The sequence below is a fragment of the Drosophila elegans genome, unplaced genomic scaffold, assembly GCF_018152505.1.
Source record: "Drosophila elegans isolate 14027-0461.03 unplaced genomic scaffold, ASM1815250v1 contig_476, whole genome shotgun sequence".
In the NCBI taxonomy this organism is placed as follows: domain Eukaryota; kingdom Metazoa; phylum Arthropoda; class Insecta; order Diptera; family Drosophilidae; genus Drosophila; species Drosophila elegans.
Window position 1 is genome coordinate 18,299,699 of NW_024545863.1, and position 27,992 is coordinate 18,327,690.

The window sequence follows — 27,992 nt, forward strand, 5'->3', positions numbered from 1 at the left end:
ACTTTTTTTTAAACCTTTAAGCACGAATAACTAACTTAACTCCCCATTATCTTGTTACAGCTACACAAAGCCACAGACCTTCGAGGATTGCGTGGGCGATGAGTTGCCCATGGGCTGGGAGGAATCCTACGATCCAAACATCGGACCCTACTACATCAATCACCTGGCGCAGAGCACCCAGCTGGAGGATCCTCGCCAGGAGTGGAAAAGTGTGCAGGAGCAGATGCTGAGCGATTATCTGTCGGCGGCGCAGGATCAGTTGGAGAACAAGCGGGAGATGTTCGACGTCAAACAGCAGCGACTTCTTTGGGCCCAGGAGGAGTATAATCACCTTAAATTGGCAGCCAGTCGAAGCAGTCGTAAGTATCTTCATTCTTATTTAAAAAAGCAGCACAACTATTAAATTTAGATGACAAATATTAGTTTCATTAATATCAATTCTACGGATCAAACTGATTTTAAATACAACGCATTAAATAACGATCCTATGACTCTCTTCTATTAAATTAGATAATAAAAACATACATATATACAAAGAACACCTGTTTTAATTTGTTACCAGTCACTCACTACTCAAGTAATAATTAATCAAAAAACGATATGGTTTTTATTTAAACCGATTTATTTTCGAATTCCAGTTAACCACCAATTCTTATCATTAATACCTTTAAACGCATTTAATCAATACATACAATCTTTTACTGAGAAGTAAACATTGTTTTGAGAAGAACAGTTCGACAGAATCTAAAAGATTATGTTTTTGATTTTTATATTGGGGTAATTAGTCTAACAACAACAAATAACTTGAAGTGTTATGATTTTGAAAGCTAATCTCCTGCTGTATACAAAAACACTGTTAGTAATATGCCCGTTTTCCCATTCCAGTTTGCTCTTCCTCCAGTTCGATGAGCCGGCACGATCCGGAACTGTTGAGAGCCGACCTGATGTTGGCGAGGGAGCGTGTCCACCAGCTGAAGCAGGAGCTGACCCACATTACCAATGACATATCCTACACGGAGCGCGGCATGAACACACTGTACTCGGTGGGCGAGAAGATCAATGCTCGGGAGAATGGATGCTACGACATCGCCGAGGTGCAGGCGATTCGCGAGGAGATGCTCAAGGTGCACAAGTCCCTGGTTTCGGGCGAAAAGGTGCGCGAGGAGCTGATGCGCAGTCTGGTGCAGATCAAGAACGAGCTGAGTCGCCAGCAGATCAGCGAGGAGAACTCGGACCTCGCCTCGCCCTTCGATCGGGTGTGCGTGGCCAGTCAAACGGATCTGTGCGGTTCGTCGGGGGACAATCTGAACGGAGGTGCCCGATTCGCCGAAATGGCCAAGACCAAGTTGCAGTACGCCGAATGGCGCAAGCACATCAAGAAGCTGCAGCAACAGCTGGCCGATCATGTGGAGCGCATTGAGCCCGGCCAACTGGAGTCGGACAAGGATCGCATTCTGCTCATCCAGGAGAAGGAGAAGCTGCTGAACGATCTGAATAGCATTTCTCTCAAGTCTCGCAGCGAGGAGGAGAAGCGGGTGATCCAGCAGACCCGTCACAAGCTGGAGGAGGACCTAAAAGAGGCCTACGAAGCCAACAACACGTGCGTGGCAAATCGATTGCGTTTCCACGAGGAGAAGCAGCTGCTGCTGGACAAACTGCAGGAGGCCCTCAAGTCCACCAAGCTGCTGGAGGAGCGTCTGAAGTCCTTCTCCTCGGAGAGCACCTTCTCCATTAGCAGCGGCAGTAGTCTCGGCTCCCTGTCCACGGCCAGCAGCAAGAGTGCCCTGAGTTTCACCGACATCTACATCGATCCCTTTGCGGTGGACTCACCCATCGATGTGGTGGATCTGAGGCGGCGCTCGCAGCGATTGTTCCAGCAGCACCAGCAGCAGCGACTGCATCCCGTGCATCCTGTGCATCCGGTCCTGCAGCAGCAGCAATCCTCGGAGGTAACGCTCTCGCCTAGAAGCAGCCTGTCAATGGAAACGCCGCCCGCCTCGCCGATGAAGTACAATCCGGGAGCGGATCTAACGACACAGGTCCTCAAGGAGGAGCCCACGTATGCGAATGCCCTGCCCGCCCCTCCTGCCTACACGGCCCCGCCCCCAGTTCCGATTCCGGGAGTGAGGGCACGACCCTACGATCTGGACTCCACCGTCCTCGATTGCATGATGCTGGAGGCCAAGCTGCAGAAGCTGAACATGGGCACGCCTCTCAACCTGGCCGCTGCTCCGCTGTCCCCCATTTCGGAGAAGCCCTCGCTGCTGGATCTGCCGCAGGAGATGCTCAGTCGGTCGTCTTCCACCTCCAACACACGATCCGTTTCGGCGGCAGTCAGCAATGAATCCGTGGCCGGCGATTCCGGCGTCTTTGAGGCATCGCGAGCCCATCTGCCGCGAAAGGAGTTGGCACAAGTCCAGATTGGTCTGAAGTATCTGAAACAGGAGGGAGTACTCGTTGTGTCTCTGGAACGGGCCAACAATCTGCTGGCCCTTTGGACTGCCTCGGCGGACAACTCACAGGTGTAAGTATGGTAAAGATTAGGCATTCCAACATTTTGCTAATCATATTTCATTACTTTTCAGGTATCTGCGTGCTGCGTTGCTGCCGAATTCGCTGACATCCATTAGGACCAAGGCGCTGGGTGATTTCCAAAAGCCAGTCTTCAACGATACATTCGCAGTGCCCATCACGCTGGACAAGCTGCTGACCAAGAGCCTGCAGGTGACCGTGGTCACCATGACTGGACAAAAGGAGGAGATCATTGTAAGTATACTCTAACCAATTATTAACCAATTTGGCCAACTAACATGTCCTTTCGATATATTAGGGCACTGTGCAGATCAGCATGGCCGAGTTCAACCCAGAAGATTCCACTTTGAAGTGGTACAACGTGCTCAGCTCCAAGTTCATTCCCAGCTTTGAGTCCCTGGACATTCCCTCCACCAGCGCCGCAGCAGCGGCAGCCGCCGTTGCGGCCAGCAATGCAACGGCCAGTGGCAACAACCGGGAGGAGTCTTCGGACGAGTCCACCATTACCTCCTCCCAGACGTCCACGCTCACTAGAAACCAAGCGCCTTGCATGGAGCTGCAGGAGCAGATCGCCGCCGAGTTGCTAGAGTTGGGTCCACTCAACGAGCCGGAGTGCAGCGACGACGATGACGACGAGGAAGAGGACGAGTTGGATGACAAGCAGCTCATCAACGAGGTTGGCGTGATGAACTGTAAGTTAATAACATCTATAATACCTTTATTTATTTCAATATTTATTTACTTTTTTCTAATCTAATCAACAGCAAGCGGCATGCTGGACGCCTATCTGCAGAACATGAAGCAGGAGTTCGCCGACAAGGAGACGAACACCGAACGCGCCTTCCTGCCGGAGAAGTCGCGTGGCCAATCCCAGCTGATGGACGACAGGCCCGTGAAGCGCTCCCAAACCTTCACTCCATCGGCGGCCGTCAGCAAGAACCGCTACAACTGCCGACTAAACCGCAGCGATTCCGACTCCGCGATGCACTGCGGCGTGGCGCCACACACTTTCCAGCGCGGAGCCGCCGAGCGACGATCCCTGCGCTTCCACACCAAAGCGCCCAAGTCAGTCACAAGTAAGTACAAAACTCTTAAGATTACAAGAAGTTTTAATGTTTCTAAGAGGCAAAATTAGTTGACCGATTATGTTTGAATGAACTGATTATTTATAAACAAAAAATGTCAATAGATTCAGTTAAATAACCCCATAAATTAGTCTTTAATCGAAGGAATTTTTAATCCCTTTTGGATATTTTTTAAAATCAATCTTTTTTCCCCCTCATTTTCTAAAAACATTTTTGAAGAATACGTTTTGAAATATTAAAAAAGCCTTCAAAATTTTAAAAATAACAGTCTAATAGCTTTCAAATTATTTGGTCACCGCATTCAAAGATGCTATTTCAAGAAAAACTATGAGGATTTAGAATATATACTAACAATCTATTTAACCATAGATGTATTGAGTAACATTTGTATCTTTTTTATTTTAGAACTGCATCATACTCACATACCCCGCACCAGCTTGGACTTGGAGCTGGATCTGCAGGCGCAGCACAGCAAGCTGTACTTTCTCAATGATCAAATTGCCAAGCTGCAGAACCTCAAAGAAGTGTAAGTTAATTAGCATATACAACCTACAAAGAAGAACAATTATTTAAAAATATTCGTATTCAACAGTTTGCAGAAGGCCTGCGAAAACAAGGATCCGCTGGTGGCCGCCTGGGCCATTGAGAACGAGGAGTTCCAGCGACTGGTGGCTCGAGCCGATCCTGCCAAATGCCCCGAGGAGCGCCAACTGCAGAAGTTGCTAATGAAGACCGCCAAAGAGATTCACAAGCTGCGGAAGACCAAGGTGCCCAAGGGTTGCCCCGATCTGGTGTCGTTCAAGTAAGTCACTTTTGGGTACATTTTACTGAGAAGCGTTATTAAAGGTTGTTGTTTACAGGGAGAAGATCACTTTCTTCACACGCAAGGGACTGTCGGTGCCTGAGTTGCCCAGTGAATTCAACTTGCCGGAGGCCAATCCCATCGAAGAAGAAGAGGAGGAGGAGGAAGAGGACGAGGATGAGTTCTATAATGCACCCGAGACGGCAATTGCCATCAATACGGCGCTGGTGGCCAGCAGCAACAGAAACAAGAATCTCAGTGAGCACCACCACCGGGTCGCCGGCGGGGCAGTGCCCAAGATACCAGCACCAGTTGCCACTCCAGCTCCAGCTCCTCCGGCTGCCAACCCTGCGGCTACTCCTGCGGCTACTCCTGCTGCCACTCCTGCTGCCACTCCCGATGCTAAGTCAGCGGAAGCTCCAGTTCCCCTGGCATCTGGCGATGGGGAGCAACAGCGCTTCGACTACGTGGTGGATCGCAACTATGGCGTGGAGGTGTAGCCCCTTCCATAACTCCCCTATCTTCGCTGTACATTTTTGTAATTAATTTGTAGTATTTATTTCCACTAAGCGAAAAGTATTTATGTGTATAAACAACTGATGTAACAAATATCTGTGCCTTATAGAGAACGTGAGAGGAACGACAAGAACCATGCTAGAAATGATATATCTACGCATAGCTATGCACTAGCCCTAAGCCCTATATTGTAATTAGATTAGCCAAGTAACTTAGCCCTAACTACACCCATAGTCAGTTGTACAAATTGACCCCCACTGATGACCATATAAGAGCAACTAAGATATACAAACCACCAAACACCCGCCCCAAACAATTTACCCGCCACGACCCGCCCCGCCCCGCCCTAAAAAAACACAAAATATAAAACAAGGAAAATCAAACAATAACGCGCACATTGTGCGTTCAATGCCTTCAAATTCATATTGAAACCAACTGTAATCTTAAGACTTGAGCAAAATTATACGAATGTTTATGAATATTTTTATACGCTAGAAATCTAGGAATAGTTATACCGCTTTGATTACCCCAAAACCACTTTTACACAAAACGTGAAGAGAAAGGAAATATTTATTATATCGATGGATCGATCGATGTAGCGCTCGAATCCAATCGGTTAGGTTAGTGTTAGTTAGCTTGCGTTTTTGTTAAGCTCAAAACGAATTCTTACATTGTAATTTTTTTTATAAAAAAATCCTATGCAAAAAAAAAAACAAACCACACAAAAAAAGTGAATGTACCATATTAGATAATCGTCACTATGATATGTTAACTATAAGAGCGCCCTTAACCCCCCTACAATGCCACCATTGAAAAGCGCAAAAAAAAAGAATGAGAAAGAAATATAAAATGAAACCTTGTTATGCTTTCCCAAGCGAACCTGTTAAAACTGTTGACTTTGAAACTTTGCCGTGGCGCACTGAGTTCGTATGAAATGAATTGAAATTACCCACAGCTCTAGTTTAGTTTAGGTTTAGCACGTGCGGTTTCCAGACTCTGTGCAAACTTTGCTGTTGTTTATGTTTTCACTAACCAGATCCCAGACCCAGCCTTTCCCCATCCCAAAAATCTAGCGAGTAGCACGGATAAACTGAATGAAAGCCCCCACACATATTTTTCTATACCATAGTAATTTTAGTTGTAATAAATTATATGAAAGTGAACCTGTATATTGTAATTGTGCAATAAACAAACAAAAAAATACTGACATAACTGAAATTATTGCATTTTGAATTTGGCTCTGATATAACAAATATTTAATTTTTACGCCGTTTTAATATTTGAATCATTTTAGTATGGGAACGATTTTTTTTTTGCTCTTGCAGAAGGTATTATAATTTCAGTCAAAAGTTTGCAACGCACTGAAGAAGACATTTTCGACCCTATATTGATCAGCATTACTAAAAGAGTCGATATACGCAAACTCAGTTTTAAAGCTATTCGCAGGAAACTTTCCCAAAAGTTATATTCCTTAAGCTGTAGTAATGGTTGCATATTTCAGAATAACGGTTCTCATTTTTTAATAGCTCCCATTGAAACAACCACAAAAATAAACAAATAAAATAAATAATAAAATAGTTGTAACTACGCTGTTTTTTTAATTATTTTTCATTAAAACCGGGCGAATATATCATATAGCTTCCATGGAAACAATAGGAAAAATATTAAATTTCAATGGATTTGAATAAACTTCGACACAAAGTAATGAGTTTTTATTTGATTTATATTTTTAAATGAAAATAAATAAAAAAAAAGAATTTTTAAAATTAATAAGGTTTTTAACTTAAAAAAAGGAATTTTTCCTTTAATTATTTACACATAATGATGCACAAATGGAGCAAAGAACCTGTTTTGTTTTTATACGGCTTTACATTTTGACAAGAAAAATTTCGGAACACATTAATTGCAAATGAACTTTGATTATAAGCATGTTTTTGAATGGACTCTAAAAGGATAAATATAAAATACCTTTTACTTTAGTATAGTCATGTTGTATAACGACAAACAAAATTCAAATTACGCGGCGTCGTGTGCCCGATAACGATAAAAATACCTCGCATATTGCTGTCATCTCTAATGAACGCGCATGTGTTGTGCTGCGTTTTGTTTACAACCCGAATTGGTTTAAAATATTTTATCTAAAATGGAGGAGGTCCTTGAGGTGATTGAGCTGGAGAACATGCAGTGCAATGTGTGCGGGGAGCAGACATTCCAGGAGCGGGCGGGCTTCTACTACTGCGTGGAGTGCGGCACGCAGAAGGACCACATTCGGGCCGTGGACCTCACCGCCGACGAGAACTTCAACGAGAATCCGGGCGGGAGGTACGCCTCCAGGACAATCCGCCAGCCGAAGGAGACGGCCAAGGCGGACGATGACGAGATCACCTCGTGGGAGTTCTACAACTACGTGCTGCGCGGCTTCGTCCAGGAGCTGCTCAACATGGGCGCCAAGCCGGAGCTCAAGCTGATGACTCTGCAGGTGTGGGCCGCCTACATGGGCCGCATGGAGGTGGCCTTCTGCCGGACCAACGAGAATGGCCTGCCCAAGCTAAATGTTCGGGCACTTCACAGGTGAGGAGTGATACCAATAAATTTCACAATGATTTATTTTCCAACATCGCAGTAGGTGATAGTCCTTTGTACGCACAGCTTGAATACGCTACCACCGTTATATTATTTTATTGTGTAAAAATATAAAATTGATTTAAATTTTATGTTTTCGTAAATGACTATTTGACCTGTGAATTTTGATTTAATATCAACCTTTTTTTGCCTAAGCTATCGACATTTAAACTACATTGATACGAGAAACCCTACCCACTATATTATTTTTTTTATCAAGAAATATAAAATATATCTTAATTTAATGTGTTTTTGAAATGACTATTTGACCTGTGAATTTTGATTTACTATCAACCCTTTTTTGGCTAAGCTATCGATATTTAAACTCATTGATAAAACAATGGTAAACATATTACTACGTTTATATAAGAGTGCAATTATAAACTATGCGCACACTATTTCCTTGTGTGGAAATTTGATCCATAAAATACCATATGCACTCTAGGTTCTTTAAACGGAAAACTACACTTTAGATAGACTAAAATCCCATGCGGCACAATATATTATCCCTAGCTATTTGGAATAGTAATTAAATAAGTATTGTCTTTTTTGTCTCCCCCCAGAGATGCCCGCATCATCTACAACCGTAAACGGCTTAAGCTCAAGAGGGGCAAGAAGGCCAGAGCAGTAGGAGATCCAAACGACGATCGCGCCAAGTTCAGATTGTGGAACAAAACCAAGGTACTTAAATGCTCAATTATTTGTATTTATTAACCTATGGTACATAGAATGTATTGGGGAACAGCAAGGGCAGCAGCAAGAAAAGAGTACGTGACTTGGTGTCATCTGTTGAAGGCTCCTCCACTGGATCGGAAACTTGAGTATTAACGATATAAAATAAATTAATAAGCATTTTGTTATATTGTTCTGAATTCAAGGCAACTGTCAACCAAGAATTTTGTAATATCTTTTATAAGATAAGACTTACTCTCGGTGGCTTCTGGAGCTCCTGGAGCGGGCTGGGCGTAAACCATTGCCAAAATGGCCAGGCAAATCAGAACCAGACGCAGAGACATATTTGTGACAAGTTAAGCTGCTGAACTGCCTTCTAGTTGGCCATGTTGCTCTTTTATAGCTAAAATCCAGCCACGAGCTATGCAAATGGCATAATTACCCCTTGCATTAGTGAGCTTCCATTACCCATAACGTTTATCTCAGTAGCGACTTTAAGACCTTGTTACCATTTGGTTTTTTTTTTCCAGCGCAATCTCGACGCCTCGGGCTACAGCCAAGCGGGCGGTCCTTCAGAGTCCGAGGGCGAGCCGAGTCTTAACCTGCAGTGGTCCCTGTACGCCCGCAAGTCCCTGAAGCGCCAGATGCCACTAAAGCACCTGGACAAGCACAGCAAGGATAGCAAGAGCAGCATGTCGTGCCACGAATTGAGACCGAAGGCCAAAGAACTCCAATATTTTGACCGCAACATGTTCTGCCTGAACATCACAAAGCTGTACGTAATCCTGGGCATAGCCCTCAACATGGTGGAGGACGATATACAATTGACGGACTTGCTGCGGTTCATCGATGAGGAGCATTTGAGCAAACGATGTTTACTCAACTATCTGCCCGAAAAGGTGGCCGCCAAGGGCAAGGCGCTGTTCAAGGATATGGAGTTTGGCAACCACAAGGACAAGTGCACCTACAAGGTGCGTACTCAATCCTTTCAGTCATATGCATAGGTGTTTAGGTTTGATTATTCAAACTTCCCAGTTTCGGCAAACCGAAGACAAATAATTTATTATTTAACAATATTTTGATTACTTTGTGAATATGTTTATAAACAAAAAAGGTTGATGATGATAATTTCGTTGTCCGATTTCCATAAAAATTATAACGTATTTTTAAAATAGTAAATCATTACCATATATTTAAAAGGGTAGATTTAGATCCTAGTGATGCTGATCCTGTGTAGGATTTATGAAAAGATGATCCAACATAATTTAAAATCCTAATTAATTTTTGTTTTCCTAAGTCCATTAAAATCGCTTAGCTTTATAAATATTAAAGTTATTTCTTCTTATTTCTTATTACGTACCTTTCCTTTCAGTTCCTGCGCCAGCACGTTGGGTATATGTCGCGGTATATAAACCTGAGTCACTTCCAGAAACCGAATCTGCACTCCCTTGCCGAGCGATATATCCTGGAGCTGGGCCTGCCTTCTCGCCTGGTCAAGTACGTTGGTAGCCTGATCGATCTGTACCCGCCATCGTTCTTCAACGCCATGGGTCCACACACTTACCCGCGCTACGAGGCCAGAACGATGGCGTACATCCTTTACGCCATGAAGTTGCTCTTTGGTTTGGACGATGTCAAGGAGCAAAAGATTTCCGAATCGGCAGCTAAGATCAACGAACAACTGTTGGAAGACAAGGGATCTGAAGCTCCCCTGCTCTTTGTCTTCACCGAGTGGATGCAGTTCGTGGACATACGGAAAGTTATTGTCTCACATTACAACCAGACGTTTGCTCATCGCTTTGGAGTGGCCACCCAAATTGGCAGGAAGGTGGATGACATTTTGGCCAAGGAGCGCAAAGAGAAGGAGCAGGGCTACAACTATGACGAGGTGCAGGGAACGCCAGCGATGCAGCGTCAGCACGAAAACTTGACCCACATAATTGAGACGATGTTGAAGGAGCACTTCGGCGAGTCCAGCCAGGAAAGTGTGGATAAGGTACACATTGAATTCCAGCCCAGCTTGACGCCCGCTCACTCCTACTTTAAGAGAATCCTACTGCAAGCCTCGCGTCCGGATGGTGCGGATATCAGCTTGAGGATTCCAGACTGCATGCACGTGGATCATGCGCAGCGAGACCTGGATCCCTTCGTTTTGGAGACCAACGAGCTATCAAACCGCTTATCCCAGCTCGGTCTTAGTATGCGAGTAGAAGAGGTTGCCTGTCAGGAGGACTTCCAAAATGTGGGCCTCTTTCGCCCCCTGCAGCACATTCGAAGTGTCAAGCGTGAATTCCGCGCCAATACTGACATCAAAACCGAGACGTGGCTTGGCGAGCTGAAGGTTAAGGAGAAACGGCCGGACTTTCGATTCTTTCAGCCCACTGGAACCTATGGAACCCGGTATCTGAACAGAATAAACAAGCATTATGGGAGGCGTGAAAGACTGGAGGTGAACAATCCCTACTGGGAAATTACCAAGACGCCCACTTACCTGCTCAAAGTGGACGACAAAGAGGTACTACTCGACACCCTAAGCTCGCTGCAAACATTTAAGGAGGGGAACATGGAGCCGTTGAAGGTTCCACTAGATCTGCCCCGTCGTCATCTGGAGCGAAGGACGATTTGCGAAGAGGCAGAAAAGGATGAAGAGGATGCCAGGACAATGGACACAAATGAAGAGCCGTCGAGCCCCGAGGAGCTACTGTTGCGTGTCTCAAACTTTGATTGCTGGCTCCTGCACGGCTATATATCTACGATGCGGGAGTCCGACAAGCGGGAGCTGCGACAGCTCTTCCCCTGCTCCTTTCGCTGGCTCCTGGAGACCTGTGCCGCGACCATCGGCGTTAGCTGGACAGTGCTCTATGAGCAGCTGCTCATCCTGGAGGTGATGTTCCATCACAGCATCGGGGACTGGAGCAACCACAGGGAACTCCTATGCATTCAACACACTAACCAAAGGAAAGACATCCGAACGTTGGCCAGGACATACAAGGAATTTTGGTAGAAAGTTGTTCATAAAAAGCGCTATAAGATCACACGTAAGACCATCTTAAATACACCATATATTTATACATATTTCATGATTTATTATTTTGATTAAATAAATGTTTATACTCACCGATAAAATATTAAAAATATGAATAGTTTTTGGTTGTTTTTGACTTAAAGGAACATTTTCAAAGACTTGTTCCGATAAAAACTTTGTTTTCCGGCCAGTATTTTTACTTCAATTATTTTGAATGTTCTTAATCCTTAATGTCAAAATTGTTTAGTGAGCAAAATACTTTTAAATATAAGTTTATCTAAAAACCAATGCATTAAATCAAACATGGAGAATAACAAGTCGACGAACCTTTACGAAGATGTTACGCAGACCTTGCACCTTATCTATGGGGAGATAACTGGCACCAAGTGCTCGAATGAACCATGCTCTTCCAGCAAAAGTAGCAGCAATTGTAAATGGAAGTGGCAAAAAAGCGATGATAAAATCTTTGCCGGTCGATTCGTAACCAGCATGTCATTATCCGCTCCCTTTAGGATCACAAAGCGTTTTGTAAAGCCAAAAGTGGCCAGAACCCTCAACTCCAGGTCCGTCGTAGAGCAGATTGTTCGGGAACTGACTGGCAATCTAGACTTGAGCAATATAGTCCTGTTTATTACGCCCATGTCCATGCCTGACCATCCCAAATGCCATAAGTTGCACAGCTACTGCCTAGACAAGCAGCATCATCTTGGAACAACTACGCTGACCACCGAGGAGCTAGAGCTTATCGAACGCTATCACAGGACGGACAACTACGCAATTGTGTATTGTACGCATCACATTGAACTGGCGGACGCTGCTGGGAACACCCCCATTAGGGATCTCGTTTTTGAGACAATTCGCAGGCAATCTCAGGCTGCAGGCCAGACTTGCTATCAAGGCCAGGTCGTGAGTCTTTCCTGCCGCTGCGGCAAGTTAGTTTCTCGGAAGGATAAGGTAGACGATGCATCCGAACAGGCACAGCGGAATATCATTCAGCCTAAAAGAAGAGACGTCCCTCAGCAAAGCAGAAGTTTTAATAGGTCTTCGAGTGGGTCTAGATGTGGCACTCTTAAAGCCGCCGCTATTAGAAATACGAGTGTAGTGCAATTAAATGTTAACACTGAACTTCCTGGTAGAAAACTTCGCCTTCAAGACACTTGTGAAACCAAAGCCAGGCCCAGTAAGTCTGACCTACAAAAGCAAACGGCTACAAAAGTTTTACAGAGAGAAGCCCACAAGGGGGAGAACGCTTTGGATGTTGGAATGTCTCAACCGGACAACAATGGAGTGCAAATGTTAAGGGAGCCGACACAACTTCGGGACTCGGTTGGTCACATTCCACTGCCATTAATGATCCCGAGCACAACATCGCTGGAGTCGATAGTCGATAAGTCCTCGACGACCTTTGCTCGTCTGATGGGTCCTGCTCTGGTTCCGGCAAACTATTCGCATGGAGCCTGCCTTCAGCTGGAGCGAAAGCTGCGTAACCCCAACGTAAGGCAAGCCTTCTCAAAGTTCGGCCGACTTGTGGGGCTGATCAATGGGCAAACCTGCCCTCGGCCAGAGCATTTGCTTGTTTTCTTCCAGTTTGCAGAGATTCTGGACTTCAAGATGTTTGTTCGGCGCGAGTACAGCTTCCTGGGCTGCCCTGCGACCACGGAACCGCGCTATCGGATCGAATGCTATGTGTTTGACGATCGTCGCGACTATATAGCCTCGATTGCACTACTCTGCCGTCAGCTACACAACTTTGCGAAACTTTGCCCCGGCGCAAGTTGCAACTTTCGCTTTCATGACAACGCCTTCCAGCTGACCCATATACCTGCGGTGCTGACCGGATGGTTGAAATCGGCTCTTTATGCAATTCATGCTCGGCCGCTGTACGACCTTCTTGGAGAACTTACCTATGCGTGGGTACTTCCGCCACCTACGCTGTTGGCCCTCACCAGTGATGGCGAGTCGCCAAATGATCAAGGACCCAACTCAAAAAATGTCGAACCATATTTATATTAACCTTTATAAACATTATTTTTTTATTTTGTTAAACTCCTTGGATGTTATTATCATAATATTTAGCTTATTCCTTTTTGGAAGTGATCATCAAGTAATTTATATACTCTTACAGAGACTATTATAATTTCAATCAAAAGTTAGCAAAATTGTGTAAAGGACATTTTCCACCCTATACAGTATATTTACTTTTGATTAGCATCATATAATATATATATATCTCTAATCAACTAATCGCAGTACATGCAGAATTAATTTTTGAAGAGGAAAATGTTCAAAAAATGGCTTAGATCATCTATCTTAAAAAAATGAAAATTTCTATGCAAACAATGTATCTGTTATTTGAGCAGCAAAAGAATAAACAAGTCACACCCACTTCGCCAACAATATAAACCAAGAAATAAAAATACTCATTAAAGGTACATATGTATTTCATCACAAATAATCACAATTTTTACAAATTTTTGTTAACATCTTTTTGTTTACCTTATGACTGGCTCAATTTCCAAAACAATTGAGTAATACGTGTGTGATGTTCTATCTGTTGTGGATTAGCATCATCGGATAAATCGATATAGACAAGTGCACATATGTAAGTCCATACGTCTGTTTCGAAACCATCTGTCTTAATGTCTTTACATAATTAATTTCATTTATTGATAATTGACTAGGACTTGGTAGGTTTGGAGGAGCAAGATCGTTACACATAAACATAAAAAGGTTTATATTTTAAAGACAATTTAATACGATTTTGAAAATGTTTAAATATTTAAATTCAAAATTTGAATAACGGATTGGTTTTTAGCCGGTTTTAAAACGGATAGAAAATATAAACGAAATAAAGTAAAATTATTATTTACTACAAGTGCTGTCAATTTTCAATGCTATTTTTGCGGCCGCGACTGTCTGTGCGAAGTCACATTAACATCAATATCAATAGGCAAATTAGCGTTTATCAGAACAACAACAATCACATTAGCAGCAACAATGCGTGTCGCGGTTTTGTTTACAAAAATCTTCTTCAAAAGAGAGCGCCGGCCCCACGGTCATCACCAGTTGGAGAGTCGGAAAAAGAGCGCGAGAGCAGTTGGGGAAACAGTGAAGTGTATTTAGCTAATATTCGGAAAATATTTTTTTAATGAATTTCTAAGCCAAAACAGGTATTGTGCAGCAAAAATTTTTTAATCATCTAATCTACAAAGAACAAGATAATCTAAACACATAAAATAGTTTTTGAATGTTTTGAAATTTTTATTTGTTTAATGGTTAATTAAAAGTAGGTTTCTAAGTGAGGAAACGAATTGAACTTCTCAGCTTTAAATCTATTTTTACCTTACCCTGAGGACGAGGTGGTAGTATTAAAAATTGTTATATTTGTTATGTTTTGTTTTTTTTTTTTCAATTTAAAAATAAAAAAAAGAATACACATTTTCGCAATATCAGGTTTAAACTAAATTTACTAATTGATAAATCACATTTTTAATTAGTTAGAATTCAGTCCTTAAATATTGAAATATTTAAAGAACAAAATTAATTGTTATGCGATTAAATCATTAGCTTTAAGCTTTAAAATATTTCCGTTGCAACTCGTATTAAATGTTAGTTTAATGTTTAACTTACATTTTGAACATATCTTCAGAATACTCGATATTGAAAAAGTGTTCCAGCAACTTTTTCTGTTGACTAAATTTAAGTGTATTCCCATCTAGCTATATCGAACTTACAAAGCCCTCATCTCTGTTGGGGAGCAGTGAGAGTGGGCAAAGAAATCATAGGCGCGCATTCGCACGGCGCGTTTCAGTGCTAATTTTAACGTCGCCGCGTTGACTGTTTCGCCTTATTGCGGTTTCCTTATTTTTCACTTTTCCACTTGCTGCGAGCACTGAATTCAATTTAAATTAGTTTACATTGTGCCTTTGTACGCCTTTTGCCCGTCCAGTGTGAAAACAACAAACAAAAGCCAACCAAAGTGCCGAAGAAGTGCAGTAAAATCGGTTGTGCAGACAGGAATTTTAACCGTTGCAACTTGAGTACATATATTAAAAACGATCTCGAAGCAATGAAACTGAACAGCACATAAATATAAACGCCGAACAAAATCAGAATCAGAGTTTAAAAATAGCCAAATGCATGGCAAATTATGAGATATCTAAAGACGGTCAATTAAAATAGTATTTCGTGTTGGCTGTGATTTTTTGGATTGCTGCTGGTTCTTAGGTGTCTTTGCTGGTGAGTCGAGTTTTGGTCTTTTAAACATTTTTATTAATATGCACCCGCGTGTGGTTTCCATTCAAATGCTTCGGATATGGCAAGACAGCTGTTTCAATATCGCCGAAATGCTGAAATCGTTAAGAGTTTAGCTGGCCTGTTACGTCAACCGTTTGCGGGGGTTTCGACGACTGTCTGCCATCCGATTCTCCAGTTTCTCTAGCCTAACCCCCCGATCTGACCCCCTTTGGGGGGTTCCAAGTCTCACTTGTTGACGTTCTTGGCGGTTTTTGAGGTTAACAACATTTTCAGGCCGCTTTGTTTCGCTCTGAGCCAAACAATAAACAACTATTGACTCGCACTGGCCATGTTTAGCAAGCCGACTTACAGACAATTAATAGCTACTATTTTGTCACTCGCTGACTTTTATGCCAAAATATTTGCCTAAGCTGTTCGCATTAGCAAATCGAACAAATTGCTGAAAAACGAAAAAAAAAAAACCACATAGCACGCGCATTTATCTTGATTCCGATTCCATGTGACTGTATCATTATTTGTGGGCTTATAATTTGTTTTCCCAACTGCAGTCCGTCACATCCTATTTGGTCCTATTTTTTCTTTGATTATTTTTATTGGTACAGTGGAGCCTCAATATTTGGAGGCCTAAAAAGCATAATTTGACAGGTACAACCAAATATTGCTTACTTGTTGTGAATAAACATTATTGAAAAAATCATTTTTGTTCATTTTTCAAAAATGGCAATTCGGTTTGCTATAAAATAAGTTTAGATTTCTGTGTGTATATGTTAGCTCCGGAAATCATAAACATTAGAATGCTCTTTACCTGTATACATTTGTATTATTTTTTTTGTTTTTTTTTAATACCTTTGAAAAGAAACAAAGAAATTTTGCTGCAATTTTCGAATCTTTTTTTTTAAATTTTAATAATAGGAACTATAATGTTTAACATTGATGTCATTGTAAAATACTTAAGACCCAAAATGCAACAACATTTTATTGGATAATTTAAAGACTGTTGAAAAAGCTATCACTCATATACTACTTAAAATTCTTTTTTATAGGAGTTTTTTTTTTTTTTTGTTGAACGCCCACTGTATAAAGGAATATGAGAATGGTGTTTGTCAAATGCTAATTAGTTTCATTATATCTGGCAGCCACGAGTGGAGTGAGGAGGCTGAGGGGCCGTGAAGTATATTAATTGGATGAGCCGAAACAGTTTGATAAGCACAATATTACTTGTCATAGATCTAGCCGGACATATGGTAGCAATCAAGTCCACCAGTCGGATTGTTTATCAATCCACCCTGCCCCCACAAAAAAAAAACTTACAAAAATCCTGCGTGCCGCCAATGAATGTCAAACTAAACAGACACTTTGATGGGCACATTATAGACAGTTTGGCAGTGTGGAAGCGTATGAAATGCTAAATATAAACAATTCACCCCCACACATTAAAGGTAAATTAGGCAAACCAGACGAGAAGGGTTGACAGATCCAAAAATAATCAAAGCCAAAGATTTGGCAGGCGTATTCCGTGTCTACCTGGTTGGACTTTGGATGATGAGTGTGCTGAGAATGGGGTTCGAGTGCGTCTCGTGTGGCACGTGTTCAGGTGACTCTAAAACTGTTGCCACACTTATTTTTAGGCTCTGTTCATCTATGATTTATCCAAACGAAATTAAAAGAAACTCTTGCCCAGTTGGTTATTATAATACTGCTGCTAGGAATACTCTATAATTAAAATCTTATATTTATTGTGGTACATTTTTTGTTTGTATTAATACTCAGGATCACGCCCCATTGAAAACATTTCACCTTCTTTTGCCATGAGCCATGCTAACTTATAAAATTATACACATTTAAAAAATTCGTTTATTTGTCTAAATTCATTTTTGAATTCCTTTTCCCGCTTCCGCTGCCTGTCTTTGTCATTTCCCGAACAACAGAATGAACAACTAAATCTTGGCGTGATTATTTTCTTGAAAAACGCGCTATTTGTTTGTTATTGTTTTGATTTTGTTGCTGTTGCTGTTTCTGTTTCGGTGGCGATTCGGGGGAAAGGAAAAGCTGGCGCTTGCACCCATTCACATGCCACATACTTTTAATAGACCATTCATTTCATTTGTTTATTTTCGTATCTCTAGTGTTCTGTTAGTTTGTTTTTATCCTTCAGTGACACCTATGAGATGACAGTACGAATATGCTTAAATAAATTATTTCACTTTCCTAAACTGGCCATTAAATAAAATGATTAACATTATAAAGTTTTTTTTTACTTTCAAAAAATATCTACAAATAGGTTTCAAATAAAAAAAATAAATTGGCGTATACTTAATATTTTAACAATAGCTTTCGAAATTAGTTTAAACTTTTAGTAGGGGTCTTTTTTCGAATAAATGAATATATGATAGCAGATATGTGGAAGATACAAAATGAAGTTTTGTTTTACCTGATACTCACTGTATTTCCCAGACCGAAGAAATGGAAAGATTTTTAATACGCGATTGGCTGTCGCACTCACGTTTCTACGGATACGCGAGACATTGAAGACGCAGCCCATTAATTGGATTACAATTCTCCGCATTTTCCCTATGCGGTTTTCTTTTGATTTGTTGTTCCGCACGTTGTCTTCTGCTTCTTTTTTCTTGGCCATTAGTCATGCATATGTTGCGGCTCTTCAACTTGTTGCGTACACCCGATTTTGCATATGCCACACCGCACATTTAGTATATCTACATATATATCCCTCCTTTAATGAACGTGGCGGAATTTCGCCTTCACATTGTAACTGTATATCCGTATTGCGAAAATGTGTGAAATAAATCGTACACATGACATATGTATGTATAAACAGACGAGGCCAAAATTATATGAGTGATGGTTTTGGCAATCGGAATATATTCAAAACAAAGTCTATTAACATGTGTTTATCTTGTATAGGCTAGTTCGCCAAAGAAACAAAGGATCATTATTGTTTTCAAATTAATAAAACTTTTAAAAACTTGAAAACTGTGCAAAACAGAACATTTTATGAGGCAAACAGAATATTTCATTATCAAGTAAGTTAGCTAAGTAATAGAAAATGGGCGTAAATCTTACCACAATTACAAAAAATCGATATAACTTATCTTGAAGCTATTTCTTAATAAAGCAAGAGGTTTGTCAAATTGTTTAACATAACAATTATTTTATATTTAAAATTAACGATAAATTAGCAAACGAAATTTATATACAAATGGGTAAACCAACATTTTCTAAATAAATAGTTCGCAAGCAATAAGCAGTTTCTTTTAAATCCCTGTGGCCTTACTTTTTTATTTCTGTTTATTCAATAAACTTTATGATTTTTCAACTGTTTGTTTGAGTTTCTCTTTTGTAAATATTTTTGGGAATGCTTGAAATTTCGTTATCAATGTTCTTTGTATATCGCAAAAAGAGGCACAACTATTAATGTGACCACAACGATTTAAAAGTACACATGTCCACGAAAACCCACATTAAATATGTTTTTGTCTTTTACAATGTTTTTGTGTACTGCTGAAATTTTCCACTCTGACGTTTTCGCGCTGCCTTCAGAGTTCAAAATCAAATATTTGAGCTGGAGATTAGCGGAATTGCCTTTTTGTATAATTGTTAATTGGAACAGCCAGCCAGCCTCTTTGCATTTGGCTATTAATCAGCCTCAAAAAATACGAACTCTCAGAATATTATTTCGACCACTGACGGAGGGAAACAAATTAAATAGACACCAATAAAAAAGGCGCTACAGATCAAGACGAGGCCAAAAACGACGGACACACCTCTTGGCAGGCAAAAAAAAAAAAAACTTTAAATTTATTAAACACGCAGGCGGCGGAATTTAATTCAACCCAAAAGCAGATGTTTTGTTCTGTTTTGCACACAGGCGTAATTTCTACAGTAAACAAACGACAGGAGACGATTCATTTGCACAACCCATTTGTTTGGCAAAAGGTGAGATGCAGAGAGGGGTGTGCGACAGGTGTTAATTGCCCGACAAATTCAAAAACACGCAGCCCGCTCATGCGATGAAGTCGGACACTCATGCAAACATGCATTATACAACCAGTGTGTGCAGCCGAGTCGCTAATAGATTCGACCGATCAATTTGCTTGCAGATCGCCGGATCAGGTCCGTCTACCAGGCCCAGCCCAACCACTAAATCCTCCCCATCCAATCCGTGATGGGTCGCTGGGGCCGGCAGAGTCCGGTGCTGGAGCCGCCGGACCCGCAGTTGGCGACCACGCCCCCACCGCCCACACTCCCGCCGCGCACCTTCATGCGGCAGTCGAGCATCACCAAGATCGGGAACATGCTCAACACGGCCATCAACATGAACGGAGCCAAAAAGCCAGCAAGTAAGTATAAGCCGTTTATTTTCACTCAAATTTGAAGAATTTTCCCCCATACGGAACTCACACAACAATTTAAATAGGTCATGGTCAGATGGTAAATCAAATTATATTTATAAATATAATGGGGCAACATCTTCTTTAATAATGTCCCATGACTTGAGAACTACTGATTTAATGACTTCATAAATACAAATACTACGTCATGGTACAAAATAAACCAGGGACAGATAATAGGTGGCATATACAAATTTTAAATGACAATACTTTATTGACTTTCGAGCATTTACCTTTATTTTATAAAGGTCAGGGAATTAAAATATATGTTCATTTCATAAATACAAATATACAATAATACAAAATAAATACAAAGGTAGTTTCAGGTAATTTAAGTTTTCCATAGAATTTTATTACTTTTTGAATTTCCCGCCCAATCCACGTTAACTTTAACAGTTGCGCCAACAGATCTATGTTATCCCCGCCCGCTGTCCAACACTACACCGCCGCAGCTGGATTATCGTTTTCCTATAGGCAGCGCTGCGGCAGAGGGAAAGCAGAGTAGAGATGGAAAAACATCGATGTTGCCCCGCCAAGCATCGATGAAACCGATGTTTTCAAAACATCGATGACATCGGTATTGGCATCGACCACCTCTAACTCTTATTGTAAAGTGCGAAATTTGCAACAAAATTTGTACTACCATTTTGCGTTGGATTTTTCGCAATCCGTTAGTCACTAACTAAGCTAAAACAGCGCCCGGAGCGTGCGGGAATCAGTCGGCAGCCGTGTAAATAGTCCAAAAGTGCGTGGGAAAGCGAAAAACAAGGCGGAATGCCGCTTGTGCAAAAGCCACACTCACTCGCATTCATATTACGACGCAACCACGAAGCAGTGCAGCTAAAGAGGCGGCAAAAACGGGAAGAAGAGGCAGCGCGCAGAATGTGAATCGGAAACAGAATCAGAAAACAGAAGTTTTTTGACTTTTTGGCAATATTTGATTTTCGCTTGCGAATATTAAATAGAAAAAGGAGTTTAAAGTTGGAGTCGTTCGACGATATTTATCCTTTTCTGATCACGCGGTTTTTCGGAAGCGTAAAATAATCAGGCATCGAAACTATTTAGTGTTCCCATTTTGAAGGTTAGATTTCGCATATATTTTTTGCTCTCAAATCGCGATAAAACAAAGAGACAAAGCAAGCGGCGCAAACGTGTGTATGCCGATGTGTGTGTGTTTCGTATTTGTTTGGCAAAATGCAATAAAAATAATAATTGTGGATTAACGACTGGCAAATATCGCGTTTTATCGGTGTGAAGTAATTTTTTGTGTTCGCTTACAACCACCGGCTGCACTCGACCTCTCTTTCGCTCGCACACACTCACACATGCACTTAAAACGCACGCCAAAATTCTGACGCTGCGCTGCCGACGTCGTTGCAAAAAAAATATAATTTCCCCTACCTTTGCAGTTCTTTCTTCCCCTATACGTGCTTAAGTCGTGCTAAAAAAAAAATTAACAAAGGAATCAAATGCATATATTAGATATACAACAACAAAAAACCAAAGTGTAATTAAAGGAATAAGTGAAAAAGAGAGGAAATTAACATCGCGCTCAACTTTAAAACTTAAAATTGGTAGCAACAACAACACCACGCTCGTGAGAAAGAGACGGAGCTAGAGAGCGCGAGCGCAGCTCCTTTGGCCTTCTCCTTTTGTTCTTGTTATTTTTGTTGTCTTAGTGTAGTTGTTGTTGTTGTTGTTGCTGCGGCTGCTTGAAAATCGACGCAAACTGTTCAACTGTCATGGCCGGTAAGTTTAATTCTCTCGTCTTCCCCTTCTTTCTGCTCTCCTTCTTTTCTCCTTTTGCGCTTCTCTGCGTTCGTTCGCCACTCGCTTTTTGTGTGGGAACTGCCAACTTTATTTTTATACCCTGGAATTGCATGTTATCAGTTTGGTCAGACTTTTCTAACGCCTTGGTTAAGATCTTTGCGGTCAACAAATTTTAATATAAATATATATTTTTGCTCTGTATAATTGTTGCTGGCCTCGAGGATCAACCTTTTTTTTGTTAGTATTGTTTTTAATATGATTTAGAGAGGATCGTATTTGTAACTGAAATGTTATTCACAGCAATCGAAAAAACATGGAAAAATATATTATCGTTCAACATTTTTTTTAATAGTCTTCAGAGCTGTAGATGACTTAACTCACAAGGCCAAATTTGTAATAACTGCAAGGGTATTTACCATTTCCCCGTTCTATTTTTGCACTTTTCTTAATTTTGATGTTGGCATTAAATTCGCCCAAACAGCCGATAAACAAATTCACTGAGAAGTAAACAAACTAGTCAAAAGTCTCGAATGCGTTAATCGGAAAACAACTTTTCCCTATCAACTAGCATTGATCTTTTGCACTTGAACGAAAAGCCGCGAGCGACGTGAGCGGCATGCAAAAAAAATTAACAGGCCCCCGCCGCCTCTGGTACATTTTTTTTTAAACAAATGCTCGCCCACGCCCTATAAATGCATTATCTATTTGAAAGACTCAGATGGCAGTAAAGCAACTCATAAACGTAAAGCACGATTCGTTACGAAAACAGTAAGCAACTGATAAGAGGGTAAATTTAAACACAAATCTTGCTTGAAGATCAGAGAGCTGCTAATGAATGTTCAAAAAATCTACGAGTTATGTGATAACTAAAAGAAAAAAAGACAAAGACTTTTTTAAAGCAATTATAAATGTATTCCAAATTTAAGAATACATATACACGTTCTGAAGCAACAGGTTAACTCTTTTAGGTATTGTCATAAATGACCATAACATATACACTAACTTAACGAAAAAAAACTATTAAACATTGTGTTTGACTTTGGTTATTTATTTTTACTAATTTATTTTTCGAAACTGTCCATGATATCCTCTTGCTTATAATCATCGTAAGCCAAAGGAGGAGAGACTTTCTGCAAGAGTATAAGTTGATTTCGTGTATATATGCTCGGTACAGAGACACAATAGCTATAATTAAATAATAAACAATTGCACAAGTGCTGAGAATGCGGCGTACAAATTGGATCGGTCAATAGATATAGAGCCCTCGGAACTGGATCGTGTTTTTTGCCATGTGCAAATTGAGTTAAAGTCGCAATGGACCAAAGGAAACCCCTTCCACCCCCTCCTTTATATTCAATTCCGAAGTCGCTTCCCAGACAACGTGACGTCGCCCAGGTTTCTAGATTCTTTTTGTCGGTTTATGTGATGTATGCAAAATTATTTGAAAATTTTATATGCAGTGTCTGCGTGATTGTCTTGAAAAGTGTATCTGCAAGATACGCACAAGTGGGCATAGACATCTCCTAATGGCCTGCACATGTAGAGGTTCACGAAAACAATGTCGCAATACAGACATTACATAAGTTTTTGATGTTCTTGCCCGGCACATTTGCTTGTCACAAGAAAAGTGGAGATTTTGAAAGGGTTTAGTAAAGAGGGGGCAGATTGATGTGTGTCTTAGATTAGATTGGATATGGTAATTGGCGAGGGGAACAGTATGGTGCTACAGAAACGAACGTTAAGGCTCTTTTGAGCTCAATTTGCAATGCAAACTTAAATTGCTCAAGAAGCCAAACAAGCTGAGATCATAACTAAACAACCAATCAATTATCGATTAGGTCGGGCTTTTACTATTGAGTTTTCTCGGTAGAACTTAAATGGAAACATTTATTTTTGAGGCATTATTGAACGTATTTTCCGGTTTTGTTTGTTAAAATAAAGTAAAGTAAACTACTAAAGTAGCCAAAAATAAGAATCTTAAAAATTTGCATATTGAATGCTAAAGTAAAAAAAACATTTATATGAGAGAGTAAAATAATTCTTTGCTTAATTGAAAAACAGGAAAGCATTTCCTGAAACTTTCTTTTGCTTCATTCCCTTCATAAAATATGTTCCCTCATTAATACTCCCTAACCAATATTCTTAATTGCTCAGCGGTTCAGTCATGCATATGAAATATTTCTCTAACGCTTTCCTTTGACGAAAGTTAACGAACTGGGCTGCCAAAAAAGAATTTCCTATTTACCATCCCGTGGTTTCCTTGTCCCTTCACCCATTTCACCTTGCCTTCTGTATTTGTTAGTCAATCAGTCCGTTCCGCCATTCTCTAGGTCGTTCAGTTGTCCCCCTCTATAGCGTATATAGACTGAATCCATGATATTGTAGATAGTGTAGTGTAGTAGAAAGGGGATGGAGAGCTAGAGCTTTAGCCTAGCGGCGACATCGCGTGGTTGTGTTAAATAATTGTGTCAATATTTGAGTTTCATTATTCTGTTCCATTTTGCGCCCGCTCATGAAAATCTACTTATCTCTTTATATACATTTATATACGATCTAACAAATAAATGGGTGAGCGAGCAGATGAGCGAGAGCAATTTCATAGCATTCTTTTTTTTACCGAATCTTTTCGTAGTGAAAATTCTGCAATTATTTAGGATTTATGTGGTTTTTATTTTAATTGGTGCTGTTGCATAAGCATCATGTTGCATTATGAAGATTCATCATTAATTAAACAAAGTCGTTGATTTTTGTATATTAACGTATGTATTTCAATTGTAATTTATTTTGTATGGTATAATTAAATAAAGAAATATTAAAAATTAGTAAACAACACATTTTGCAATAATTTGTTTTTGATTTATTGCTATTTCAACACTTTTGTTTTCATTTGTGCTTTTACGACAGAGTTCAACGACTCAAAAACTGTAAGTGGCTGTGTGTTGCATTTGCGTGGGCGGGTACTGTCTAAAAATAGTGCCGAGAAATATCAGCAAAAACGGCTGAGTTATGACTGACTAATTGGGTGTTTGCCTTTGATCCTATTATGGTGCAGGGAATCTCGGATAGTCGGAATAAATACAACTGCTTCGCCTCGTCAATCACATCATGACGTCGTCAATGGCAGCAGGCAACGTCGGGCAGGAAAAAGCCAACAGACTGCCAACAGCCAGCGGATAATGAGGTCACAGCACATGGGACTGGGCTGGGCAAGGGCTGTGCCAAAGAAATCAAACAAACAAAGCCCAATGAATATTTGGGAATAATGAAAAAATTGCCAAAATTCGCACACAGCACTAGACTTGGGGACGGGTGACCAAAAACAAAAAGCAATGGGCAGATACAAAACGAAACCGAGTACTGTGGGCGCAAATAGCATTTGTAATATTACTTAAAATACAGTTTTTATGATATAGGCACTTTCAAAGTACGGAAATATTTGTAATTTATTAAGTATTACTTGGGGGAAAACTTTTTTAAACGTTGCAACGCAAAGCACATTTGAAGATAAATCGATGGCTGGAAATAATTTATGAATTTCCTTGAAAAGGTAATGCTTTTAATAGATAGGTTCTTAATTTAAAATGCTTTTATTGATTATCATATAAACTCAGTATTGCATTGGCAATCTAAAATTAAATTATAATTTGGAAAAAATAATTTTCCCACTGTTGAAAAAAAGGGAAATAGATTTCCCAACTTAAATGCTCTCATTATTGAATAGAAGTGTAAAAAGTGGGGTTTTTGGAATAAGAAGGACAGCAGAAACGTCATCGTTTACACAACGAACCGCAATCGCTAAAAGTGGCTATGCAGAGAGAATTGGCAAACAAAGGGGGTGGGGCGTGGCTGTGGGCTAAAAGCAGCGAGACAGGAAAACGAAAAGAATATTTGGCCAAGAGCTTAAAGGGCTTTAAAGTGTACCAACATGGCCCAGACGAAGACCAGAGTGGAAGGCCGAGAATGGCGTCATTAGCAAATATTTGGGCAGGCCCAGGATATCGTCGTCATCGTTGTCCTTTCCCCTACCAGCTATTGATTGTGGGCATGTGTCAGTTTTTAAGAAAAGCAAATGTTACATTTGCTCTTCTGCGCCGCTTGCCTTTTCAGTTGTCTAACCAAATTGTCATTCTGTGAATCGAACTCGAGCTGGTCGAAGGTGTCAACTCGCATTCTCATCATTTGGTCCTGCTCTGTCTTTTCAGGTAATGGAGAGGCGTCCTGGTGCTTCTCACAGATTAAAGGCGCCCTAGACGATGATGTCACGGATGCGGACATCATATCCTGCGTGGAATTCAATCACGATGGCGAACTGCTGGCCACTGGTGACAAGGGCGGTCGCGTCGTCATCTTTCAGGTGAGCAAAGGCCTTTAAAAATGCCTGAAATTGAATTTCTCCCATCCTTCACGTTATTAAACATATAAAACTATTTCAGCGTGACCCTGCCTCGAAAGCCGCCAATCCGCGACGCGGCGAATACAATGTCTATTCGACATTCCAATCGCACGAGCCCGAATTCGATTACCTCAAGTCGCTGGAGATTGAGGAGAAGATCAACAAGATTCGGTGGCTGCAACAGAAGAACCCCGTGCACTTTCTGCTCTCGACCAACGATAAGACGGTCAAGTTGTGGAAGGTCAGTGAGCGCGACAAGTCGTTCGAGGGCTACAACACGAAGGAGGAGAACGGCCTGATCCGCGATCCACAGAACGTGACGGCCCTGCGGGTCCCATCCGTAAAGCAAATACCGCTGCTGGTGGAGGCCTCTCCACGGCGCACCTTCGCCAATGCACACACCTATCACATCAATTCAATTAGCGTTAATTCGGATCAGGAAACCTTCTTGTCGGCCGACGACCTGCGCATCAATCTATGGCACTTGGAGGTGGTTAACCAGAGCTACAACATCGTCGACATCAAACCAACCAACATGGAGGAGCTAACGGAGGTGATCACGGCGGCCGAATTCCATCCGACCGAGTGCAATGTGTTCGTGTACTCGAGCTCCAAGGGCACAATACGATTATGTGATATGCGATCGGCGGCGCTATGCGACCGGCACAGCAAACAGTTCGAGGAGCCCGAGAACCCAACGAATCGCAGCTTCTTTAGCGAAATAATCAGCTCCATCAGCGATGTGAAGCTGAGCAACTCGGGTCGCTACATGATCTCCAGGGATTACTTGAGCATCAAAGTGTGGGATCTGCACATGGAAACTAAGCCCATTGAGACCTATCCGGTTAGTGCTTAAAAATCTGGTTTGTTTCTAAATTTTTATCGAGTCACAAGCTATTGAAAATAGACCACTAAATCCTTGACTTCACAAAGTTTTAAATTTTGAAACACAACAGAACGCATCCACTTTCAATCCATACTAATGTAAAACTTTTGATCTATAGGTCCATGAATACCTGCGCGCCAAGCTGTGCTCCCTGTATGAGAACGATTGTATCTTCGACAAGTTTGAGTGCTGTTGGAACGGCAAGGACAGCTCAATAATGACCGGGAGCTACAACAACTTCTTCCGCGTGTTCGACCGCAATTCGAAAAAGGATGTGACGCTGGAGGCGTCCAGGGATATCATTAAGCCGAAGACGGTGCTGAAGCCACGGAAAGTTTGCACTGGAGGCAAACGGAAGAAGGACGAGATAAGCGTGGACTGCCTCGACTTTAACAAGAAGATCCTGCACACCGCCTGGCACCCGGAAGAAAATATCATCGCCGTGGCTGCGACCAATAACCTATTCATATTTCAGGATAAATTTTAGCCAACACTCTTCACAAGAACCACACCATACGCCACAATCACAGCAACTTTAACTACAGAAACACCAACAACTACGAACACGCCTCATTCTATTGTTAATTCAATCGGTTTGTTTCAGAAGCGTTTTCAAATTTCACTCGCAATTCGATTGTTTGCCTAACACCATTACCTCAGACCACCATCCATCCACACCCTATTTTTCCCTTCCCGCCTCCCAAAAACCAAATTCAACAAAAATCCTACATCATACATAATGCCATAGTAAAAGCTTTGTAATGTATTTTTGCGCTAAAGGCGTATAACGAGAAACAAAACCAGAAACTTAAGAGAAAGAAACAAATTTTTATACATAAACATTTATAAATAGTAAAGCGTAAAGTTGATTTCTTGTAGCGCAATTCGAAAAAAAAAATCACAATAAGAGTAACATTTAATAATAACGGTTGATTTTCCCGAAAATTTTGTATAATTAGCGCCAGCGCCGAAGTATTTGTAATAAAAGATAATAATATACAACTTATAAAAAATCATAAAATG

General features: G+C 41.1%; 4 protein-coding genes across 11 annotated transcripts in view; 3 read left to right on the plus strand and 1 right to left on the minus strand.

The window, feature by feature from the left end:
* The window catches only part of LOC108135098 (protein kibra), a 28,031-nt gene extending 21,878 nt beyond the window's left edge, over positions 1–6,153 (plus strand). Inside the window, exons 2-9 of the mRNA XM_017255675.2 lie at positions 61–359; positions 886–2,524; positions 2,586–2,766; positions 2,831–3,224; positions 3,297–3,608; positions 4,023–4,143; positions 4,210–4,419; positions 4,478–6,153. Coding sequence (XP_017111164.1) covers positions 61–359; positions 886–2,524; positions 2,586–2,766; positions 2,831–3,224; positions 3,297–3,608; positions 4,023–4,143; positions 4,210–4,419; positions 4,478–4,919 — 3,598 coding nt within the window. The 3' untranslated portion in view covers positions 4,920–6,153. The remainder of the gene's footprint in view (positions 1–60; positions 360–885; positions 2,525–2,585; positions 2,767–2,830; positions 3,225–3,296; positions 3,609–4,022; positions 4,144–4,209; positions 4,420–4,477) is intronic.
* An 826-nt stretch (positions 6,154–6,979) lies between these two features.
* LOC108135141 (TATA box-binding protein-associated factor RNA polymerase I subunit B) lies at positions 6,980–11,355 on the plus strand. 2 transcript variants are annotated; one of them, XM_017255751.2, is made up of 4 exons: positions 6,980–7,506; positions 8,121–8,238; positions 8,760–9,200; positions 9,602–11,355. In XM_017255751.2, the coding sequence occupies exons 1-4, from the start codon at positions 7,079–7,081 to the stop codon at positions 11,231–11,233; spliced, it is 2,619 nt and encodes an 872-aa protein (XP_017111240.1). In that variant the 5' UTR covers positions 6,980–7,078; the 3' UTR covers positions 11,234–11,355. The 2 variants fall into 2 exon arrangements, with proteins under 2 accessions (XP_017111240.1, XP_041565333.1); XM_041709399.1 differs by lacking the exons at positions 6,980–7,506; positions 8,121–8,238 and adding an exon at positions 8,385–8,682.
* On the minus strand, positions 8,273–8,573 carry LOC108135142. The gene is made up of 2 exons (XM_017255752.2): positions 8,486–8,573; positions 8,273–8,373 (listed from the first exon to the last, which is right to left on the minus strand). The coding sequence occupies exons 1-2, from the start codon at positions 8,571–8,573 to the stop codon at positions 8,273–8,275; spliced, it is 189 nt and encodes a 62-aa protein (XP_017111241.1).
* Positions 11,356–15,067: 3,712 nt separating the features above from the next.
* On the plus strand, positions 15,068–27,990 carry LOC108135117 (protein phosphatase PP2A 55 kDa regulatory subunit). Of its 7 annotated transcripts, none has more exons than XM_017255708.2 (5): positions 15,068–15,493; positions 19,630–19,869; positions 25,893–26,044; positions 26,124–26,927; positions 27,088–27,990. In XM_017255708.2, exons 2-5 carry the CDS (start codon positions 19,695–19,697, stop codon positions 27,454–27,456), a joined length of 1,500 nt encoding a protein of 499 aa, XP_017111197.1. In that variant the 5' UTR covers positions 15,068–15,493; positions 19,630–19,694; the 3' UTR covers positions 27,457–27,990. The 7 variants fall into 7 exon arrangements, with proteins under 7 accessions (XP_017111197.1, XP_017111198.1, XP_017111202.1 ...); XM_017255709.2 differs by lacking the exon at positions 15,068–15,493 and adding an exon at positions 19,359–19,465; XM_017255713.2 differs by lacking the exons at positions 15,068–15,493; positions 19,630–19,869 and adding exons at positions 20,523–21,001; positions 21,330–21,669.
* The last annotated feature ends 2 nt before the right edge of the window (positions 27,991–27,992 follow it).

Excerpts from the sequence above, each read along its gene's own strand:
- LOC108135141 (XM_017255751.2), top strand. The coding sequence starts at position 7,079 with ATGGAGGAGGTCCTTGAGGTGATTGAGCTGGAGAACATGCAGTGCAAT. Across the intron at positions 8,239-8,759 it reads GATTGTGGAACAAAACCAAG|CGCAATCTCGACGCCTCGGG; the intron begins GTACTTAAATGC and ends TTTTTTTTCCAG. Across the intron at positions 9,201-9,601 it reads AGGACAAGTGCACCTACAAG|TTCCTGCGCCAGCACGTTGG; the intron begins GTGCGTACTCAA and ends CTTTCCTTTCAG.
- LOC108135142 (XM_017255752.2), bottom strand. The coding sequence starts at position 8,573 with ATGTCTCTGCGTCTGGTTCTGATTTGCCTGGCCATTTTGGCAATGGTT. Across the intron at positions 8,374-8,485 it reads AGCTCCAGAAGCCACCGAGA|TTTCCGATCCAGTGGAGGAG; the intron begins GTAAGTCTTATC and ends TTAATACTCAAG.
- LOC108135117 (XM_017255708.2), top strand. The coding sequence starts at position 19,695 with ATGGGTCGCTGGGGCCGGCAGAGTCCGGTGCTGGAGCCGCCGGACCCG. Across the intron at positions 26,045-26,123 it reads GTCGCGTCGTCATCTTTCAG|CGTGACCCTGCCTCGAAAGC; the intron begins GTGAGCAAAGGC and ends AAACTATTTCAG. Across the intron at positions 26,928-27,087 it reads AGCCCATTGAGACCTATCCG|GTCCATGAATACCTGCGCGC; the intron begins GTTAGTGCTTAA and ends TTTGATCTATAG.